Genomic DNA, 22,791 nt, shown 5'->3' with positions numbered 1-22,791 from the left:
TTTGAGGTTTAGTGCTAGGAACTGGTTTCCTGGGCTTGATGCACTAGTCAGTTACAGTACTACAGGATCTTCATCTAAGTGTGCTGGACCTGTTTCGTTTCCATTCATCTCTTTAAAGTGCTTATTTAGAACTGGAAGCATCACCTGTGGCTTAAGGATCTGCAAACAGTAGTAGCATCTGCTGCAATGAGTGGTGAACATTTCAGCAGGTGAAGGCTGAGTTCATCTTGCAGAAAGCTTAAGCCATTTTGGAAAGTAGGAAGAGGTATACTTCACCTACTCTTCAGGCTCCCCCTTCATTGTCACATCCAGCTTCTGCAGCTGGCAGCACAAATGTGCAGTTGATTTTTATCCTCACTCCCCCTTTCATTCAGTGATCAAATCAATTTCTGGATCTTGCTTGGCAAACAGACACGGTGTCTGTATTTACTCCATACCTGTTGGGTACTTAGTGCATCAAGTGGTTAAGGACTATCATCTGCTGGTATGGCAATAAACAGGAGCATCAGCCTTAAAAACGGGAAGGGGAAATGCTATAGGTAGCAACCCTCCTTTTTCCCTCCTCCCCAGGGAAGTGTGCCAGGAGCTGGCATGCTTTGGGTTTGATCTAGTAAAGTTTGAAGATCTGTGCTTTGCCAGCCCAGGTCAGCTCAGAAGTGACAAGCTGGGCTGGGGAATGCTTTGCTCTCTCGGCCGGCTTTTCTTAGGGTTATTTGTGCTTATGCTTCTGATTAGCACAGGCATGGCACACAAGAAGTGTGCCAGCAATAGGTCTGGAGCTATTTCTAATCTCGTGCTTCTTTCCTGAGCCTAGTTGCCACCCCTGTATCTGTGGGTCTCCCGCCCAGTGTGATATTTCATTACGGATGAGTTCAGATGGAGGGAATTCTGCTTAGGATTATGTGAAAGAATTAGGGCTTGTAGCAGTGGGAACTCTTGCCAAGATTTTGCTTCTCAGCCTTAGAAGGGTTAACAGAAATTCCAGTTCAGTGCCGTCTTACTGCATCTTGACACTGTAGAAAGTAGGTGGATAATTTCTTGCTAGCTTTTCAGGAAACCCCTGTGGTGGACAACCCTCATTAATTGTTGCTGGGAAACAGCTCTGACGTCACTGGAGCAGTTCCCTAGTCTTCAGATGAATACAGTAATAGCTTGCGATGGAGAAAGGAAAACCAGTGTGAAATGGAGAAGGGAACCCCTCTGACAGGGGAGATGCTCTTTTCAAACTGATCTCTTCTTTCTCTCACCATCCTACCTAAGGACCCTCAGAGGACCTGTCCACAAATATTTATAATACTGCATTTGGACTGAACTTAAGCTCTTCCTTCTCAAGAACTGTTTATATAGATGGCTCCTCTGGTCCTTTCACTTTTTAACTATTGGCTATTTTTTTTCTCCCCCAGATTTTGTAAACAAAGGATGAGGGGTTCTCACTTGGCTTGATTGCAGCCCCCAAAATCAACTTGAAAGAAAAAGAACATCATCACTTTAATCATCAGATAAATGGTATTCTCTTAGACTAACAGAGGGAGAGCAGTAAAACTGAGGATGGCTGCCACTGCTGTGAACTTCAGGCTAAGAGAACTGCGTAAGCCAGATACTGAGACTGCTTAAACCCACTTTCTCCAGTATCATTTAAGCGCTTCTCTTTGCAAACCCTCCTGTTGTTTATGCTGTTTGTGTAATAGGTTCTTTTCTCCTCATGTTGTCCTGTCTGTCCATCCCATCAGCCTTTTGGAAGCGGTGTAGAGCTGTGGGTGCCTAATAACTGTAGCAGGAATTCTCTCCATCTCCTGGAAAACAGGAATAAGCAAAATTTACCTATCCTGTTCAAAACGCTTTGAGATTTTTGTGTCCAGAAGTGCTGTATAGTGCTGCAAAGAATGTGTACTGGGTTGCTGACTGAGTCTGTTTCCAGCTAGACACTAGAGGGCTTGAAATGAAAGTCAACTGTGCTGCGAAGAGCTAGTATCAAGAGGTCCCAGTGGTGAGACTGGACCAGGTACCACTGTTGTGTGTGCAGGTAGAACTCCATTCTCTCTTTCTTGTCTGGTTGTTTGACCATAAAAGCTATTTCAGTGCAGGGTGCCATAACAGTCGCTAGCAGATCCATTATTTTAAATGGATTTCTAACAATTTGTCATGCACCTTCATGAGATATCTCCCCCCACACACTATTTCTTCTGTTGATGCTTAAAAAGAAAACATGCATCAGAATTTGAGCAGCAAATATAGTTGGGGTGGGGGGAGGCTCTCAGAGGGATCTGGGTATCTTCACAGCCTCTGGCTTTGGTGCTGAACTGAATTCTTGTCCCCAGGAGATCTCAAGCATGCCTCAATCCAATGATTCCCTTCTTCCTGTGTCGTCAACTTTTCGCAGCAGAAATGAGATGGGAGCTCTGATCTTGTGTAGCATATAGGCTGCTCTGGGAGTAAAAAGAAAGGAACTGAATATGCAGGCTGGATGCTGTGAACACATCAGTCAACTCTTCACTGAAGTTACCTGTCAGGCATGTGGCAACTCTTCTTCCTGTTACTGCTCCCAGTCAGAAATTTTCATGTTTAGAAAGAACCTTCCCTTGTCTGCTTGCTGTTTTCCTTTGGTTGCAAGCCCCTGAGTCCCTCAGCTGACTCAGTGATGACAGCTGACTGCACTGTGCGGCAGATGACGCCATCCTCAACGCAGCTGCTTTGGAATTGCATGGCTGGGTGGAGCCAGGCAGGTGCAAGCTGGGGAATTTGAGAATGGCAGTAGCTTGAGAAGAAATGGAGACATTTCTCCTTTACATCCAGTAAAGCTTGTCCTACTGTTCAGTATGCAATCTGGATTATTTGTTACTGAAGTTTTCTTGAAAGAAGATGTTTTCATGGTTAGGCTTGACCCTGGAAGAACTTGGGTGATCTGAAATGTTTTGGTAGAAGAACCATACTTTACCAAGGCTTTGGATTAAAATAACACTTTATGAAGTTAAGCACGCAGTAACATTTGACACTTGTGGGCATAAGAAAGCTCTTGTTATCACTGAGTCACTTGTGTAGTTTAGGAAATTACAAATTCAGACTGGAGGTGAAGGTCCTATTCCCCTCTCTAATTTCCTACTAAATATATTTCAGAAGCAAAACTGGCTGGACTACAAATAGACTTCTGCTGTTGCTGCCATAGCCTCCCTTCTCTGAAGCCAGCAGTGCAGGATGAAATGAACCTGCTAAATCTTGGCTTTGCTTTAGAGAAGTGATGCAGTTGTGTGCACTGAAGTGATCAAGTGAGAATGCCCAAAGGAACCAGAGGTCTGGGTGACCCTTGGGCTGTGTGGGGTGTGCGTGATGTATAAATGACTTTGGGTGGGAGAACAGCAGAGGTCTTTCTCACATAAAGGAGGCAAGAGCTTTGTACAGAGAGAGTACTTGTGTGATGTCTTTGCTCTTTTTCTCAATGTGTTTGCTACCCTTCCTGCCTTCCAACAGCTCTGGAAAGAAAAATGAAGGAATTTAGAAGTGCTTTGGGGAGAAAGAAGCCTTCAAAAGTAAATAGTGTGAATGACTTATGGCCAAGCAGCTTTTAAAATCTAATCAAATCTGTTTTGGGCATGGGCACAGCATGGGTTGAGTTTCTGGCAAATGAATAGAATCTGTGTTACTTAACTGAAGTGTCATTTCTTCCCTTCATGTTGGTTCATGTGGCACGGGTGTTACCAGGCATTATGCCTGGGCTAGCAGGATATGCTGAGTATGCTGGAATACCCTCTAATAATAATAATCCTGCTTGGTTTGATACTCGCTCCCATCCAGAGGATCCCAAAGCTCTAAGTTATGAATGGAGGTTATCTCCTTTGCTACTGAAATGCAGCCACCTCTGGCATGAAAGCCACCCAGCAATTAAAGTTGCACAGAAACAACAGTGTGGCAGTTTGGGGCAGGAAGCAAAGGCCTGTCTTGAGTGGGAACACTTGGAATCTAGAGGAGGAAGAAATGAATTGTTTTGCGTGGTTTTGGGGGTTTTTTTGTTTTGTTTTGTTTTTTTCTATCCTGGGACAAGTGCAAAGAGTTCTGCCATGACTACTCAGACCCTGGAGTTTATCCTCCACAGGAGGCTGGATCTCAGCACAACAGGCACCAGATTAAAAACTGCAGAATCCCCTGCACAATGCCCTGATGCAATGGTACATAGTTGAACATGTTCATGTTTCAGGCACAGTTCAACAGCGTCTTCCGTTTCCTTCCCTCACAGGGAAGAAAGAGTTCCCCTTCCACTCCTGAAAGGATTTCTGCCTTCCATGTACTGCCCAAGCACCTTACAAGGTCTAATGAAGTTTCAGTCTTAGCCACTGCTGCTGTTCTTCATATCCAGTATGAGTGCCTTGTTCTCGTGTTGATGACGAAAAGAAAAGCAACCATGACTTGAGTTAAAGTGGCGTTTATCTAACTGTTTGGAGCAACGGACATCATGTGGTGGAGCCCTCTTCCTTTCTGGGACTCATCATCTCCATTGCAGGCAGTTACCTCTGCTGGGTGCTCCCTTCACAACAGCTCATGCTGCCTCATGTGTTTTCATTTAACTGTTGTTTGTTTGTTTATCTTCTGCTGAAATACTCATTTTCAGTGAAAACAACTCCATTGTGTCTAGGAAAGATGTGTAGTTTTAGTAGCAACTCTCAGACTGCACAGTGTAGATGTCTACCCATCCCTGGGATGATGTGATCCCAGAGGCTTTGGCTGTAGGGAGGCCCTGCTGCATTCTTGCTGCTTCCATGCCTGCCTAGGGACTATGTTACTGTCTGTGTTACTCTGATGAACTAAGAGCCCTAGACAGAGCAGGTAATTCACAAATCTGAGGGAGGTGATCCTGCCCTAGGGAGGTGGCAGCCTGCTCATGAGGTTGCTGTTTGTCAAACATGCAATGAGCCTCCAGAAATACGGCTTCTTTTCAAAACAGTATTGGGAAGGCCCTGTTGCTGCAGTGCGTGTCATGCTCCTTGCCTTCCAAGGGGCTGGACTCAACTGTGAAGGCAGCGCTCTGGGTAGAAACCCTGAGTTGCATCCAGATAGAAATGACAGGTTAATAAAATTTGACTTTTCTAAGCCTACAGGCAAAACATGCTATATCTTTTGATTCTTTCCTGTCTCAGATGCCAATGCACCTTTATTATTCTGGCACATTTGATGCCTGTGTATCACAGGAAGATGATTTTGTCAGTCCTGACACTGGTTGTCACACTCTTGGAGTATAAGAATAGCAAGTTGATCCCTGTCCTGGTTTCAGAGCTTGTATTGATTGAGGGAGGGAGGTAACAAAAATAACAGTTTTTTCCTTAAGTTATCCAGTTGTTTGAATTATTCCACATAATGAAATCAGCGTACCATGTGCGCATAACCAAGGAGTACTGCTGTGGTGATAATTCAGATGTTTCCATAACACACAGTCCTGCTGCCTGTTGTTCCAGGTAGAGCTGACTGCACCTGCACTAGTGAGCAGCTTTTCAAAGGTATTAGAAATGATGAAGAACTCTAGGATTATACCTGCTCTCTGAGCTCCAATTCCTGCATTCAGCCACAGAGGGATACAGATGGTCTAGTTCTTGTGGGGCTCTGCCAGGTGAGCCCCGGAGACCCAGGGCTGCCACGGCTAGGCTATGTGCTCAATAAATGAGAAGTAGAGCCTGAGGTGGTGGCTGTCCACAGCTGCGGGTGAAGCCAATTTAACTGGTGTCTTCCAACCCACCTTGGAATTATTTGGGACATGTTGGAAACCTGCCAATTTTCTGCAGCTAACTTAGCTTTCCACCTTGCCTGTATTTCCTGTCTCCTTATTCAGATAAGGTTATTTCCCCCCTTTCCACCTGAAGTCAGAACCTTCCATCTGCATCACAATTTCACCTCTTTGATGTAATGTGGGGGTGGAGATTAAGATATAAAGCAATGACTAAGCACTGGGAGCCTGTGCACTGTGCAGTCAGATACATCTGGCCTCCCTTTTTTTTTTCTTTTTTTTTTTAAATAGGAACTGTAAGGTACTGCAAAATTAAACCTCTCTCTTCAACTGATAATAAAAAAGCAATGGAGAAAATCCTAAAGAGATTGCTTTGTTGGCTGAGACAGTTGCAGCTTGTGACTGTTCAGAGAGGGTTTCAGGGCTTTCTCATTGAATGTGGTGCTCCTTTTAGCCAGAGCTGTTACCTGTGATAGGGAGCTGTTTCCTCCAACAGGAGGGAAAGGGGGTGTGTTTGAAAGGCTCTTTAGGTGTTTGTTTTCAAGGTATGGCTTCTGACTTTCTACAGGGTGCTGGGTACTGTCCAGTTGGTGGAGAGAGCTTACATTTTTGCAGAGGAGACTGGAAGCCCAGACAGAGCCTAGGAGGGAGGTGTTTAGGGAGCTCCATGGCCTTAGTGGTCTTACTAGCAAAGCCTTTTATTATAGCCTCTTGATGCATCTGGTAGGTAAATTTTAATACAGCAAAAGCTTTAGCAGCTGCTGTGCTCTGGGAGAAAAGGAGAAAACAAAAGCCTTTCGGAAGATTTCTCAGTGCAGAGAGGGAGCACTGCGTAGCCTGACTTCAAATACCTTGAGCATGTTAGTCAGTAGGACCAAGAAGGCTTTAATGCCTCCAATTTGCAGCACCCTCTCCATCTTGCCACCCCCACTTCTTCCTGTGAAAAACCATTTTCTACAGCAGACGTGAGCAGTGCTCGAGGAGGGGGAAGCTAAATCACCCCCAAACTAGTCTGGTTGCTCATAGTGATAGAGCCTGTTGCCATGGAGCTGCGATTCAGATTGGTTGACCTGGTAGCCAATGAGCAAGTTGTTTGTGAGAGCATCATCATTTAACTGTGCAGGAGGTGCTTGCTCAGTGATATGCGATGCTAATACTAAAGCCTTACACAGAGTGGTGAAATGAAACACTTCAGTGTTGGAAAAGGGCTATTGCTTTCCCCCTTCCCTCTTATGGGCAGGGTCGTCAGTTGGTTTTAATTGCTGGCTGCAGCAGCGAAGTTCCCGTGGGCTGGGCCAGCTCTTCCTGCCCAAGCTCTCAGTGTTCACAATCAACTTTCTGCCCTTGGTGCTACATGGTGGGGGCTGTCCTGCCTGCCAACGAGTCGCCAGCCTCAGGTTGTTTATTTCTGAGTCCTCAGAGCACTTTGAGTCTGTTTGGTATGTGACTGGATCTGTTCTAATTATGCCTTCTTTGTATCTTATAACCAGCCGGAGGCTGGAGAAAGCTGCTCCTCCTATGGCTGTGTCAGGGTTTCTTCTTGGCCGTGAGCGGACTGCAGCCTTTTCTGTTGCGGAAACCCTGTATCCCATTAATACAGTGCAGCATTGATGGCTTAGGATGAGTCTGTCTGGCAGGATTATACTCTGCCCTATCGTATGCTTTTTGGACTGGGGTCTCAGAAAGCAAAAATAAGGATTGGTTATTAACCTAGACAAGAGATGGGAGGAAGTGAGTCAAGATTCTTGCCCTCGAGGCAAATCGTGAAGCTTGGTCAAAAAGGCTGTAAGCATGCAAACTGACTGCTGAGGTCAACGCTTGAGCAGGAACTGAGGAAAATGAGCCCATTCGCACTTGTGCCCTTTCCCCATGGAAGGCAGCTTCACTCTTGTGTCATGGGACAAGCTCCATCAGGTGCCTCTGTCCTACTGCAACACAGGAGTGTGCATGCAGGCAGCTACAGCCATATGTCTCCTTTGTACCCTCACATAGCTCACAGAATGTCTGTACTCTAAGAAACACGTCTAGGAATAGAGTGTATTTAGCAGTAGGCTTCCTGCCTTTCCTGGATTTGCTGCAGGATCCATCCTAACAGTAAATGCTGAAGTCTCCTGCTTTCACTCCCTGCCTAACCAGAACCTGCCACTGCCTGTGTTGTCATGGTTTGGCAGTTGCAGATTGCATGTAGCAAGAAGGCAGCAGAGGTGGAATTAAATGTTCTCCTTGGGGGTGAGGAGGAGGGTGTAAATGTATCCTGGCCACCCCTTCACCTGGCCCTTGGCCAGCACCCGCAAATGGTCCACACTGTCACTGCCTTAACTGTCATGTTTGCTCTGCCAGCCTCCAAACCCAAATCAAGAAATCAATGGCAGCTCCCCCTCCTCTTGCTCCATTGTTCTCTTTTTCTGACCCAGATTTTGTGGCTTCCCTGATGTTATATCTACGTAATCTTTTCATCTCCCTGGCAAAGCGCAGCTCAGTGCCACCCCGCACCTTCCATACACCCCCACAGAGTCCTCTGAACTTTCACTTTCTTGGCAAGTTGTGGTCTGTCACAGCAGATCATCTCTGCCTCCCCCTTGCTGCATCCCACGCCTGTCCGGGGGGAGCAAGGCTGATTCACTCATACAGAAAGGAAACCTCTTCTAGAAGGCATCTCTGTTGAGAAGCGTGAGCAGCACACATCTCTGCTTTGAATTTTTTGTGCAGGGGAAATATTCTGGAGGACTGCTGTCAGGGAGGGAAAGTTCATCAGGAGAGGGCAGCACACAAATGTGCATTCAGTGGCTCTGAGTGTATTTTTGTGAATGAGGTGAGGATAACTGACGACTCTCCCCTTGCTGTGATGCAGAAGTTGTGTTGCAGCATGATGGGCCAGGACCCGCTTACACTTCTTGAATTTGACGTTAGGTGCTTGGCATGGGGGCCAGCACTTGTTATAGTGTGGCTGTTGCAGAGAGGAGAGTTGTGCAAAACCTACACACTGATTCTAGTGCAGAAATTTCCCCTTGTAAGAACAAAGCCAGGTTTCATGTGTGTCGATCAGGTGCCTCCTTCTGGCAGGAGAGTTGGTTTTTCCCTCTCCAGATCTGCTACGAATCCTTCTGGCCTGTTTGCTGGCCAGGCCCCTGGTGTGGATGCGAAGAGGCTGAGTAGTTTCCCTGCAGCAGGGAATGCTTGGGCATAGGGGCAGAGTTTGCCAGCTTCACTCCCTGTGTAATCCAGGCTCCTGCTATGGAGGTTGGCATATAAGTTGGACAAGTGCTCCCTTTGCCTTTTCTGACCTAGTTCCCATCAGAGGCATCACAGCTGAGCATGATTCCCACAAGTTGGGGTACCGTGCCCTGCACGATGTGTTTGCTGTAAGCCTGGGCCAGCGTTTGCAGTTCCTCTTGGCGTCTGCTGGATTCCCAACCTGCTGAGGGTGAAGAACAGGCCCTTGCAGCTGGGGGTGGATGTCCCAGTGACTCCTGAGGGAAGCCTCTTCCTGCCGGTGCGCTCTAAGAGATACCTACCGAAGGGAACAACTGTTGTACTGCACACCATCCCATGGAATTGCGCAAGGAAAGGGTAGGGAGCAGCAGGTAATCCATACAGTGCAAGAATCCACACTGATTAGCAGCCAGAATAGCAGACCTGGGCAGTAGAGGTTGTCTAATCCTCTCCTCCACACTGCAAGTTATCTGGCATTTGGGGTCCCATCCGTGTTTGGGAATTGTTAGCAACAGGAGGGCAGAGGTGTTTGCAGGTTCCTCTCGCTAGGCTAACATCAGTGGCAGACTGCTCTCTGCTCCCTTTTCTGTGAGAAGCTGTTGGGGGCAGCTGTTGCCTGCGAGGAGCTGCCAGGTTGCCTGGAGAAGGTTGCAGGTGGCTGACAGCTGAGCAGGCTGGGGGACAGCCTGCTTGGTACAGTGTGATGACGCTGGCCTGGAGGATCCTGGCTCAGTACTGCAGTGGGCGTGGGGATCTTGCCCAGTTATTTTTGTTTGCTGTTGACCCCTCAGATGGGAAAGACCCTTACTCCAGCCTCTGGTGTCCTCATCTTGCCACATTCTGCTGTGCTCCATGGAAAGTTGCTGTGGAATTAACAGTCGGTTTCTTGTAACCTTTCTGCTCCAGGATGAACACGCATGAACAGTGGTTGAGATCTTTTAACAGTTCTCCATAGTGAGAAACACCTTGTTTTCAGACAGCGGTGGGACGTATCCCCTTGTCCTTATCCAGCCATAGCATCCACAGTCACTGTCTTCTACAGATAGACATCTGCCTTGTCACATACCAGTTCCTGTGCATGAGCCAGACAGTGCTACCCCATCGGCTTCTTCCCTGACAGCTTTCTTTGCTTTCCCCACCCCCTTTTTCCATCAGTTTTATGGGGTCACCTGGGTCCTGCCCACACACCCTCAAGGTGCTACTGATTCATCAAGGCCTTGGGTTAAGTAACTTCTTTCTTTCTCTCTTCTCCCAACTGTGGCTGAACCAACAGCAGCAAATCTTGAAGCTGGGGGCAGCAGGGGGGAAAGCACATCCTAAATCTGAAGTAGATGATGTTAGGCATGAAGGAAGGCTAAGGTGACTGTAGCTTCCCTTTTCCTTTCTTAGCAAGTGTCCCGTCCCATCCAGTCTCACCTTGATCCAGTGCAGCATGCTCTCGCTGTGTGGCACTATGCTTTCTCCAGCTGCAGCCCTGCCGTGCGAGTCTGCTTCCAAAGTGCAGTTCTCCATTCGCAGCAGGGACACTGCTGCCCTGGATGTGTTAGCAAGTTTGTTTCAAAACCGCCTAAGAATACAGGAGCCAAAGGGAGGAGCATCTCTCTCTCTCTCTCTCTGGAACTGGAACTGGAACTGGAACTGGAACTAGAAATTGGTACAGTAGCTGTGATAAAATTAAAACACATGTTTTATGTTCAGCAGCCCTACAAATTAAGGGGGAGTGAGGTTGAATTGGTTGGTGCGTATTAGCACTCCCATGCAGAGCCAAGAGTCAATAAACCTTTGTGAAATCTGACTCTCTTTCAGCCATATTCTTCCAAAGCAATTAATAAAACAAGTTGATAAACATCATCTGTGTTTTCCAGTGCCCAAGCCTTTTGTTTGAGTCTCTCTCAAATTTAGGCTTCCCCTTTTCCTTTTGGAGGCCTTGTCTCGATGGGCCTGCCTTTTATCTAGCCTTTACCCAGCCTCTTTGCCTGTCAGCAGGAGGAACGTGAGGCTCTGTGCTGTCACTGCCTCTGTGAACATGTTTCTCGGTACAAGAATCTCTGCGTTCCTGTATAAGTTGGTTTATCCCTCACACAAGCTTAAAGAGGCCTGCTTTGAGTTAGCTGAGAAAGCTGAAGTTTCAATTCTTGGCAATAGGTTTGGAGTTAACTCTTAATTTGATGAATGGATGTGTGACATGTTCCTGTCTCCTGTTTTGGACTGTCAGCAGACGGAGGTGCGTGTTGTTGCCCTGTCTAGGTTCTGCTCTAGCTCAGGTGGTTTCAGGGGCTTTGTGGGCTGACTGTGTCTTTCTTGCTAGTCAAAAAGAAACAATAAAAGGCAACTTTGTTAGGAAGGACTCTTTTTCTTCTTAATCTGTAATTTGGCACTTTTTCTGAAGTATCAAACCATAGGTGGTTAGAAACAAAATATGAGGTGTTACTTTATTTCCCTAGAAACACCAGAGTAACCTCTTGGGTATCAAGCTGTTCTTTCACTGAAGATCGAATTAATTGCAAGAAGGACTGGGCTGGGATTTGGGAAGAAAGGGCAGGAGATTTTTTGGGGTTTTGTCCTGGAACAGAGCGCACCTCCTCCAGTTGCTGGAGTTTATTTCACCTACTGAATTCCCTGCCTTTGCACGTTTATAAGCATTAACACTACCCTCTGTTTCTCACTCACATCAAAGAAGTTAAAGGGCAGGGTGGCTGCATCGGGGACTTACGTATACCTCAGTCTTTTTTTATCAGCCCTCCGGTGTCTTCAGAGTCCTGGTGAGTGAGAATCGTGGAGCTTTCGTGAGGCACCCTTGAGCAAGGTGCTACAAGGGGCAGCATCCAGGGGGATGAATGGGTTGGCTCTCACTAGGGTGCTTGCTTTGGGGTTACTGTACACAAGATGAGTTACAAGGAAGTTACAGCCCATGTGTGCAAGAGTTAGTGCTTCAAATGGAAACTCCACCCCCTGACTCCCTTCTGCCCATTCTGTCACCTCTCCCTGCAGGTGCCCGTTGCTGCGTTGTAGGACTCTGAAGATGTCCAATAGCAACACGACACAGGAGACTCTGGAAATAATGAAAGAGTCAGAAAAAAAGGTGGTTGAAGAATCTGTGAACAAAACCAAATTTGTATCCAGGTCACCAAGCAAGGAGGAGGTGGAGAAGGATGGGGGGGAGGAGATCAACATGCGTCAGGAGTCTCAGGTAAGCGTGCAGATAAGTGGGTAGTCTCTCCTGCCAGCTTGCAGACTCGGGCCCTTCCTACCACCTGGCAAATGCAATCTGATTTCCATCCCTTCTGAAAGGGGCCTGAGCCCATGCCTCCACCTCACAAGGGGAGACCGTGCCGTACAGGCTGCTCTCTTTCTCTTTGGCTGAATCTGTTTCGCTTTGGATGGAATACTTTAAATATTCATTGGGCCAGGGGGAAAATGAGACTGGTCTGCTCCCAGAGGCACCTGTGCTCAACCACCAAATTCCAGCCCCACGGCTGTTACCTCCCCCTTATTCCACTCTTTGGCCTAAAGAACATTTAATGACATAATGTGAAGTGGAGGCATGCCAGTGAGAGCTTGGTTTTGGGAATGGTGCCTGGCCCTTGCTTTGCTGCTGTTAAAAGTGCCCAAATAGGAAATTAATGTTTTGGGGTTTTGTTTTGGCAAGGGAAAACAAGCCTGTGAAGCCATCATTTGGAGAGTGCTTGGACCGATTCCTGCTGCTTGCCTCTCCTGTCACACGTTCTTTCAGCTTAGTGTTAAACTCAAAGAAATGCCCACCCTCAACAACCTGCTTAGTGCTTCTGCATTTAAAGTTGGTGGTTACTGCCAGATTTGTTCAACCACTGCCTGAGCAGATGCCAGTGTTGCTCAGAAAGCCTGACTTTGGTCACTTTGTAATGGTGAGCAGGGAGAGGGTGCTTAGAAGGCAGTGATAACAGCTGTCTCACTGTCTCTTAATCAGAGCAGCACAGTGTTCCCCGCAAGATCTAGTGCCTTATAGTCCCCTTCCTACCTCATATGGCTTCTTCTTTTCCTGCATCTTCCAGTAACGCTATGCCAGTCTTAGGCTTTCATTTTCCTTTTGCCTCTTCCCACTGCTGTTCTACAGGTTCCCCTCCCACAGTAGGGCAGTGCCGGCTGTCAGATTCAGATTAAACTTCTTGCCTACTCTTTCCTCTCTCCACAGAGACGAACTTCAAGTCATGGACATGCCAGAAAAAGAGCCAAGGTATGAGATCATCTGTCCCTTTCTTCTTCTGGCCATTCTGAGCTGAGCTGTGTTCCCAACGTTAGCATGGTCCTCTCAAGTCCTCCTGTCTCTGGAAGCAACATGCAGCACATGATGGTTCAGGACAGCGATCTTCCGCTTCATGGCTGATCTTCTTCAGGGCTGGCAATTTTAGAATCATAGCGTAATTCAGGGGTCCGTCTAATCCAGCTAGGATTTATCTAGTCCAACCTCCTATTCAAAAGAAGGTCAGCTATGAGATCCAACTAGGATGCTCAGAGCTTGATTTTAAAACTGGGTTGGGGAGGATGAGGATCTTCTCTCCTCTCTCCTCTTCTCTTTTCTCTTTTCCCAAAAGTTCAAACCCAAATGAACACAGGTTCTGTACTGAGGCATGAGAGAGAGAGAGGAGACCAGTTAAAATTATAACAATGGTTCTTTCTAGTTTTGTTTTTGACAAAAATGTATGAAAGAGACGTGCCACTTCTGCCATTCAGGGTATTCAGACTAAATATTCAAGGATCCTGTTTGATGTTAAAAGCCAGGACTGCATGCACCATCCAAACAGGCTGTCATTCAATTCCTGCCCTTCTATGCATGGGGCAGACTGTGTCCGAGCCCCTCAGGCCTTTGTCCGTATTGCTGAACTTGCCTGGGATCTCATGTGACTGGGTGACATATTTTTCCTCTTTGTCATCCAAGTGAGTCAACTTGCCAAGTGTCCTGAAAGTGCTGGTTTTATTTTAAACATTTTCTCTAAGCACTACTACGTTACCGAAAATAACCAAAGTTGTCAGGTCAGGCAGGCAAAGTGTAAATGGGATGGCAGCCTTTTAATTAAGAAAAGTAACAATCCTTACTTCACATCTTAGAAAAACTGGTTGGTTTCAGCCATATTATTTGTTAATGGCTTTAGCTCTTGTCAGGTGAGATGGGGAGAGGCTAGAATTGCTGTGACTGAAGAGGCCAAAAAGTCCATGCATTAAGACAAGGAGCTTTCTAACCTAAAATGTGGTTAGTTCAAATCCTAGTCAAAGACTGAAGGAAGAAAATAACTGGTTTTCTGTAGGAATCCAAGCCTGTGCATGTTCCTGTTTGCTAGTTGGATTGGTAGTCCTCCTTTTCAGCAGCTTAATTAGGACTGACTGGGTGAATAGCTTTGTAATGCACCAGCATGAACTTAAGTGTGTGCATCTTGGCTGAGGTGTCCTAACTATACTCTTTTTTTTTTTTCCTCTCTTCTTTCCCCAGTCTAATTCAAAGCTTAAACTGGTCAGAAGTTTGGCTGTATGTGAAGAGTCGTCTAGCCCCTTCGTAGATGGGCTGCTGGAGTCCCAGGTAGGCCTAGTATAAAACAAGCTGTGCAATGTGAAAGTCCAGAAAATTTACTTCTTGCTAGAGGTGGTGTCCTTCCCTGGGCCTGCACCTATAAGAGCCAAGAAGTTCCCACAAGGGACTGCTTTTGAGAGAAGCAGTCGTGCTGGTGAGTGCTGCGTATGTCTGTACATTCACAGCCCTTCTCTGACAAGGTATCATCTGCATCAGTTCACTGGGCACTCACAACTGCTCAAGTTGTGCAGGCTTGTGTCCCCCAAAATGTAAAGGCACTTTGCTTTCACTAAGCCTCTGGGGTTTTGACCATGGGAAGGAAGTTTCTGTGCAAGCCCTCTCCACGCAGACCAAGCTGCAGTGACGGAAAACATCAAAGGTTAATCAAGCTGCTGAGTAGGAGCACATCAGACATGCTTATTTAACTCAGGTACCTACCATATGGTGAACTACCTCACAAAGAAGTGACGTATGCTGCTCTGCAGAGATGATCCCCATCTATGGTCACTGTGAGCAGTGATTGAGAAGCCAAAGCCTGAAGGTGGGCAGCAGTCGGTGAAGCGCTAAGAGCCCGTCTGCCCGGGGAAGGGCAGGTGGGTTGAGCTTGCTCAGCCCACCTAAGCTCTGGAAACAGGATGGTGCAGCATGCAGAGATCTGAGCTGCCTCGCTGCAAATCAGGTTGTGGCTAGCTACAGCCCAGCTTTGTTGAGCTGACATAGTACTGCACCGCGCAGACTTACCAGCTTAGGTCTGTTGTGCTAGATCAGGGATCTCTACACTGCTTTCCACTCACAAGGCCAGACCTGGCTTGTGCCAGGGTTGGGTGCTGCCCAACCCAGCTCTACATTGTAGCGAATGGGTACTTAGCCTCTAAGCCTTCCTTGTCTTGAAGCTTCCTACTCCAGAGACTGCTCTCGTCTTCTGTTTGGGTTTCACTCATTAGAACCATATGTTCACTAGGAGGACTTTTAGAGCAACCATATGCACACATAACAGTGCCAGAGAACAAAGTAAAATGGTGCTAGTCTACAGGTAGAAGGAGAAGGAAGATCAGCTGGCACACAGGCTGGTGTTTTTATTGTCAGTTTTAACATGAATTTGAACAGCACATCCTCTGGAAGTGCCTTTGACAATCCTAATGGCCTGTGGCATTTCTTCCCATGGAGCAGAGTGAATCCACAGGCCATGCTATGATGTAATTCAGGAGAGCACATGAAAGAAAACATCAGAAAGCCCCATGCTTTTGCAGCACAGGGGCCACTCATTGCACCACACATGGCTTTTGCTGTATATTCTGTTCTCCCCTCAGGCCCTTTCTCTTTCCAGGGTGGGTGGTAGAGTTTATATCTTACTGTACTGGAGCAGAACCTAACTCACCTTGGGCACTCCTGAGTCCAAAGCATAATAGTGTTTTATCAGCATCAAACAGGGAAGCATGTGACTTAGATTCTGAGGTGACCCAGCAAGACAGGTTTTCAGCAGTGGGAAATGCTGTTGAGAGTCCCATCAGAGCCTGCTGAAAGCTTCTCGTTGGGTGGAGGGTGGGGAGAGAAGTTGCTCTGTCCACTCTCAGGACAGGGCCTGGTATGAGATGTCTCAGATCTGGGACCTGAATCCCCTGCCTTTCCCTGATGCTTTTCTCTGCTGACAGCATCTCCAGCAATGGTAGAGATTCCAAGGAGTGTCCAAGTCACTCAACCCAGTCTGCTTTGTTTCATTTCAGGACGTCATTCAGTTGCACATTAGCTGCCCCTCTGACAAGGAAGAGGAAAAATCCACAAAAGATGGGACTGAAAAAGAAGAAAAAGACAAGAATAAAGAAAAGGCACCAAGGAAAATGCTGTCTCGAGGTCAGGTGCCCTCTAAACAGGGCAGGTCCTGTCTTATCTGCCTTTAGGATTCTGCTGGCCGGTGGTACAACTGCTGGAAGCAGAAGGGTTATCTCTGCTGAAGGCTGCACATGAATGAATCATCTTTATTACATCCTTTCTGGAATAAAGCATGGGGAAGGAGGGGGAGAGTTTCTCTAGATTGTCACGTGCCCCAGCAGACTTGCAGGCTTCCTGCATGTTTGTAGTGATCTGGTGCCTTTCGAAATATGCAGCTGCAAAACCAAAAAGACCCACCATAGTCTCGGTTTCAGTTTTGTTTTGATTTTATAAAACCTGCAGAAAGATGACAAGCGTAAGATTTGAGGTTGGGAGGAGCTAAGTTTCTGCTGTATGATCCTGCGCGTGTGATTTTTGGGCCATAGAAATGGCTAAAAGATGTGCATTTAATCTGGGGAGGAAAATGCACCTAAAAACCTTGTACAGGCAGCAACTGTGCTCTGATGCAGATTCAGTTCCACTTCCTATTTTTTCTGCAGTTACTTCTAAAATTAAAAAGGGCAAAGGGGGAAACAGGGATAACAAGACTCTCCAGTTATATAACTTGCAGGATTGAAGGTGCAGAAGTTGCTTATGCAGAAGTATTGTGGGGGAGCACTGGCGGGGGCCTCCTGTAGCAACATGGACTATCCCGAGTGTGCTCTGAGTAGTCAGAATGTGCTCTGACCATGGCAAGTCATAGGGGCAAGGTTTCCCTCCATGAACTGATCTGTTCTCCCTCCTTCTGTGGTCCTCCTAACGGAGCCTTGGCTAATTATGCCTTGTACATAGCATACTGATCTTCTTGCCGCCCACAACAAGCAGTGGTGTATAGTCCCCATTTTACAGATTGAGAAACTGGGCCTCGAAGTCACATTCAGAGCCGTGCTAGAAACTGGACTTGAGCCCAAGAGATGTAGGACCCATCCCTTGCAGTTCTGTAGAAGGAGGGGTCTTTCTTCCTCTCGTTGTGTTGTGACTGGTTAGTGCTGAGAATGAGGCTGAGTTTCTTCTGGCAGCTCTGTAGGGACATCATCCTCATGCGTGAAGTGAGTCATTGCTGAGAGACACACACCTCTTCTCGTTCAAGCTATTCTATTGCAGTGTTTTGCTAATTTGTGCTGCTGCTGTTGTTGTTTCAGATTCCAGCCAGGAATATACAGACTCCACTGGAATAGATTTGCATGAATTTTTAGTAAATACACTGAAAAAAAACCCAAGGTAGGTCCCTAGTCAGTAAAACAACTAGCTAATGGAGTGAAAGGAGGGAGAACCTGGCAACCAATGCTTCTCTGATTGACTCTAAACTCATGGGGGGGGAGGGGTATGTATTCGTATGTCTTGGAGGAGAAGCAGCTACAGAAAGTACCTGAAAGTGTGTTTTACTTTTTGGAATTCAGAGAAGGTTACAGAACCTGGAGCAGTGTAGAAACAAAAAGCACAACTGTAACTTTATATACTGCAGTCAAGCAAAACATATACTTGTGTATTATGGAGAGAGAGAGAGGAAAAATAATTTGTTTAAATGCAAGCAGGGAGGAGTCTTGATTGTTCTAAAACCCTTCCTATAAGTGGTTGTCAAAACCAAGCCTCTAAAGGAACTGCTGCTGTGTCAGTAATAAACATAATCAAGCCAAACGCTGACATAGGAATAGCAAAGCTGGAATCGCTACCAATGGGACTTCCAGCAGAGCAGAGATTCAATATTAACGGAAGCCAAGCACCATTAGCAAAACATCAACTTTAAACAGAAAAAAGTCTGGCTATTAATTTACTATCTATGAAAAAATGTGGGGTTTTTTTATTCGTTGCTGTGGAGGGTGTGTAAAGCCTGATTGGTTAATGGTGTTGCTCATTCCAGGCTTTTGTGAATTTTTTCTGTTGCAGGCAGATGAGTACCAAGCAGGGAAAACTGTGTTTCACTGTCTCTAAAGGTGTTTTTTTTTTTTCTCTTTCTTTTCTTGACAGGGATAGAATGATGCTGCTAAAGTTAGAACAGGAGATTCTGGAATTTATTAGCGATAACAAGTAAGTGGTCATCAAGTTTGTGTCAAGCAAAACAGATTTATAGCTTACAATTTAGGAGCTTGGGCTCCCAGGAGAGAAGAAAGTGTCTTTTTGGACATGCTGCTTATGAGGCCTGTTCTCTTGTACATCCTCCACCTCCCCTTGCCATTCACAAGATGTCTGAATACCATGTTAATTGGGTATCAGTTGATTTATCATCATATCCACTGTGAAGGAGATTAGTGCTGTTGTGCAGCTATTCCTAGCATAAACTGGGGGAGGAGAAACCAGGATTCACATCCCAGAATATGTGATAGAGTAAGTGTTTGCAGCAGAGCTTGCAATTTTTTTTTTTTTTTTTTACCTAATAGGGCTGGAGAAGTCATAGTGTAAGTACTAATAGTGCCTCTTGTTTCTGCTCAGAAAGAAGCATGTGCTTTTCTGCACAAACTGGTCTTGTTTCAAGAAAGGCCTCTTCGGCTAGAGACTTGACTCAGCCCAGCTCTGGCTGGCAGAACACCATAAGCCTATGCTCAGGCTGTGTAAAGAGCAGTACTTGAGTCCTGACCAGCCGCTTTTGAATAGGTGACATTGTCTGGTCTGGGATCTGGTCAAAGCATCTCTGGCTTCTCCCTTCCCTTCTCCCTTTTGATGTCAGATTATCATTGTCTGTTTCAGTCTCCTACGTCCTAATGCTTTCTCCCCTGTTCTCAGCAATCAGTTTAAGAAGTTCCCTCAGATGACCTCATATCACAGGATGCTGCTGCACCGGGTAGCTGCCTACTTCGGCATGGACCATAACGTTGACCAAACTGGGAAAGCAGTCATTATCAACAAGACCAGTAACACACGAATGTAAGGGGGAGGGAGTGAGAACAGCTGGGTTGGTATCCCCTTCCCTTCCCTTCATGGTGCTACATGACCCCCAGCCCCAGATCCCTGGCGTGGTCCAGAGTGGGATGGATTTTGCATCAATTTTTTTGCCTCCATAAGAAAGGCTGATCTCCTCTGGAGGGGCCTGAAGAATCTTTCACTTCCAGTCCTAAGTGTATGTATCTGCAAGTCCTTCCCAGCTTTCTACAGTTCTCAGAGAAAAGGCAGGAGCTCCTCCCTTTGCCGTCAGATAGAGGAGAGATATGGCGCAACTTCTGTGCGCCCCTTGCCACCTCTCTGCAAGGAATGGTTTTATGATGAAGTTCCATGTCCATTTTTACGCTTCTAACAAGGGCTGGTTCCTTCTGCAGCCCTGAGCAGAGGTTCTCTGAGCACATCAAAGATGAGAAGAATGCGGAGTTCCCACAGAGATTCATCCTAAAACGGGATGATACCAGCATGGACCGAGATGATAATCAGGTAAGGGGTAGGAGAGGGGTGCCTGCACACTTTGTGGAAGTCAGATGAGCCCTTTCTAAGATCAGAATGACTCTAAATTTCTCTTGGGTTTCCTGCAGTAATAGGAATATAAAAGTAGTCTGTAAAAGCTTCCACCCCTCCCAAATGGCAGCATCCAGACATATCATGAAGATTTTATAAAATACCATGGAAATGGGGGAAGAACTTGTGCAGGTTCTATGCAGGGTAACACATTTCTGTACCCTGAATAGCGACTGGTGGCTGGGCTAGGCTTTAAGATGAAATGTTTTGCTAGGGTTCCTTTGAAAAGCCCCAGAGCTGAGCACTGCCAAACGTTCCTCCCACCCCTTACTGGGGCTTACAGCCAGGCAAGCCATGAAGTCGTTGTGGCCTGGCAGCACTGCTGGAAGGAAGCCATCAGCAAAATGAAACACTCTAGGATTTGAGCTCAGCAGTATTGCCAGTCACCTGAGCTTGAAACCCTCCTGAACCCTCGGCTCCCTTCAGGCTATGGAAGGTGGCACCACACCTGTAATGCAGAGCTGGCCTGTCCATCCATGGCTGTTTTCCCAGCCTGTTCTAGACAAAATCTTGAATGTCAAAAAGGGGCAGGAGGCAGGCAGACCTCTTTGCCAGGGATCTCATGCTCTTTGCTGTTGTAGCTCCCATCTTTATATCACCCCAACGTGCCATTAACCCTTGCTTTGGGTCATGTTTTTGAAACTTAAAAGTTGTCAGGATAAGGAGCTGGTCATTGCAATCAGTATCAGTGTCTGTTTTTCCCATGCTGGCACTCTGCAGGTAAGGCAGCTACCCATGAAGCACAGAACCCATCACTGAGCAGGAGGAGCTGGCTGTTGGCCATGTGCCTTTAAAGAGTGGCCTCTAGCTTTTGACTCCTTAGGACCAGAATGTCTTTCAGAAGGACTTGGTGACATGTTCCCAATCTGTCCTTCCCAAATCAGGCAGAGTCCAGGCATAGTGGTTGTGCTTGACCCAGAAGGTCAGATGTGCTCAGACCTCCATGATGTTCTTCCTAATAAGTATCCAGAATGTAGGTTCAAAGAGCAGAGGCTGTGTCATGGCTTCCAGGTATCATGCACAGACACACCAATACACATCCACTTACAATGCTATGTAGAAATACCAGCAACTGACTGCGCCCCCTTCTCCTGTTGGCAACTGCTGACCAGCTGAGCTGTGTTTGTCCCTTCAGATCAGACTCCCCTTGCAGGATGGGAGAAGGAGCAAATCTATAGAAGAGCGAGAGGAAGAGTATCAGCGAGTCAGGGAGCGGATATTTGCACGAGAGGTAAGCTTGAGTGACTCACTTGCCACGCGCCCTACTGGAACTTTGTGGCAGAAGGTGTCTTTGAGTAAATTAAAAGGTCAGATCTTGTCATTTCATTTTCTACAAACTTCTCAGTGTTTCTGAAACCTGCCAGTGAAATAGGGGTCCTAACGAAGATGTCTAAGCCACTGAGATAGAGAGAAGCTATGCCTCTACTCCCCAGTCTGCTCTTTCCCTCCTTCCCTAAGTTATTCTCCCACTTTACATGGCAGTAGAAGTGTGGGAACTGACAGAGGAGGCAGGCTTACCCCTTGCTGCCCAGCAAGATTAGATTAGATTAGATTAGCTCATGCAGGGGGGTTCTGGGATGATCAGCAAATCAATCACTGAACCTAAAAGGAGCAGCCTTCTCCCCATTTTTTCCCTGCTGCTGCAGCTTCAATCTTCTGAACAAGCAATGCTGGCCCTAGAGTGTCAGACAGAGGTCTGTGCCTTTAGAGGATGAATCTGGGCAGCGTATTTATTTCCTTTCTTACAAAGTGTCCAGCTTGGTTATTGCTTGCTCGAGATCTTTGCTCCCTACATGGACTTCCTCTAAGCCTGAGTTGTGCTCCTTGCACGCATCTGGCTCACAGAGAGGCTGCTGTGCCCTGCTGTGTTGGGTGCTGTCTGCCAGCTGAAGGCAGGACTCCATCCTATGCCAAGCGGCAACTGATGGAATGAGGGATAGTGCCAAGTGCCAGTCTGCCTTGGGACATGTTCAAAGTCCAGCTCCTTGCCTGCTGCTTTTGAGTGTCTGGGGGACAGCCCTTTCATTTGTCCTAAGGGGAATTGCCATGTGCCTGGCCGAGGAGGGTGTTCAGGCATCCACCATGCTGAGTCCCAGGCTTCAGCCGATGACTCTCTGACCGGTTGTAGCCATAGATTTTTCTTAAACACACAGGCCCAAAGCCATCCAGACACGTTAGTAAACAGTTCTGCCTGCAGTCAGAGGATAGGGCAGGCACTATCCCATGTTAGCACAACATGGGGCGGGCAGGTAACTGCCCTTGCTCTGTGTTCATGGGCTAAGCCAGTGCTTTGCACCTGATGTCCAGAGGCAGCAGTGACTATCACAGGGTGGGCTGGGCTGGCTTTGAGCCCTCTGCCTTTTCTTTATGTCTTTGATAATCACTCCTGCATTTAGCAAGTAAGGACCCTTGCACGTCTGGCCTGGATTGTTCCACTGGTAAAGCAACCATCACTAATCCAGCTTTAGAGCAATGGGATAGGGAGTTGAGGACTCAGATTTGCAAACTCCTGAGAGATCTCAGAGTTACCACCATCAGGGAAGGTTCCTGATGTGTCTGGATTGAGACCCAGGTGGGACTGGGGTGCCAAAGGCTCAACAAGACTCCTGAGTGAGCACGTAACTCGTGCACAATACAGACTCTGCCTGAGTCCCAGACCCTTAGTGCTTTGCTCCTCTTTGCTTTGAAATTGCCTGGGTTTGTTGTTTTCGAAATTATTAAGTGTCCCTTTTCTTTCCCTCCTGTCTCCATGTGTTCTCCTTGCCTCCAGACTGGCCAGAATGGATATCTCACTGACAGCAGGTTAGTAGTGTTCAGTGGACACTGTATCTCTGGCTTTCTCTATGGAGGACTGCATGACTCTATAATGATGCTTTTTTCTGATGTTAACCGACAGAATCTCCAAAGAAGGCTTTTCTTCTAGTTCTCACAAACGGAGGCAGATTTTTAGGTATCTCTGTGTGACTTATTTTGTACATTGTCCTGCTGAGTAAGTTTGCCCCATGCATGGCTGCTTGTG

The 22,791-nt window shown here is 46.8% G+C and overlaps 1 protein-coding gene across 7 annotated transcripts in view; it reads left to right on the top strand.

The window, feature by feature from the left end:
* The window catches only part of R3HDM2 (R3H domain containing 2), a 67,120-nt gene that overhangs the window by 28,890 nt on the left and 15,439 nt on the right, over nt 1–22,791 (top strand). For 6 of the 7 annotated variants that reach the window (XM_064498657.1, XM_064498656.1, XM_064498662.1 and 3 more), the window contains 10 exons: nt 11,912–12,110; nt 13,092–13,133; nt 14,385–14,471; nt 16,187–16,313; nt 17,474–17,552; nt 18,300–18,359; nt 19,053–19,193; nt 19,583–19,691; nt 20,908–21,003; nt 22,543–22,574. In XM_064498657.1, coding sequence (XP_064354727.1) covers nt 11,943–12,110; nt 13,092–13,133; nt 14,385–14,471; nt 16,187–16,313; nt 17,474–17,552; nt 18,300–18,359; nt 19,053–19,193; nt 19,583–19,691; nt 20,908–21,003; nt 22,543–22,574 — 941 coding nt within the window. In that variant the 5' untranslated portion in view covers nt 11,912–11,942. The remainder of the gene's footprint in view (nt 1–11,911; nt 12,111–13,091; nt 13,134–14,384; nt 14,472–16,186; nt 16,314–17,473; nt 17,553–18,299; nt 18,360–19,052; nt 19,194–19,582; nt 19,692–20,907; nt 21,004–22,542; nt 22,575–22,791) is intronic. The other variant, XM_064498661.1, reaches the window with a different exon arrangement.

This window comes from Dromaius novaehollandiae, chromosome 28 (genome assembly GCF_036370855.1).
Source record: "Dromaius novaehollandiae isolate bDroNov1 chromosome 28, bDroNov1.hap1, whole genome shotgun sequence".
Classification (NCBI taxonomy): Eukaryota; Metazoa; Chordata; class Aves; order Casuariiformes; family Dromaiidae; genus Dromaius; species Dromaius novaehollandiae.
This window is presented reverse-complemented; position numbering and strand designations above follow the sequence as displayed.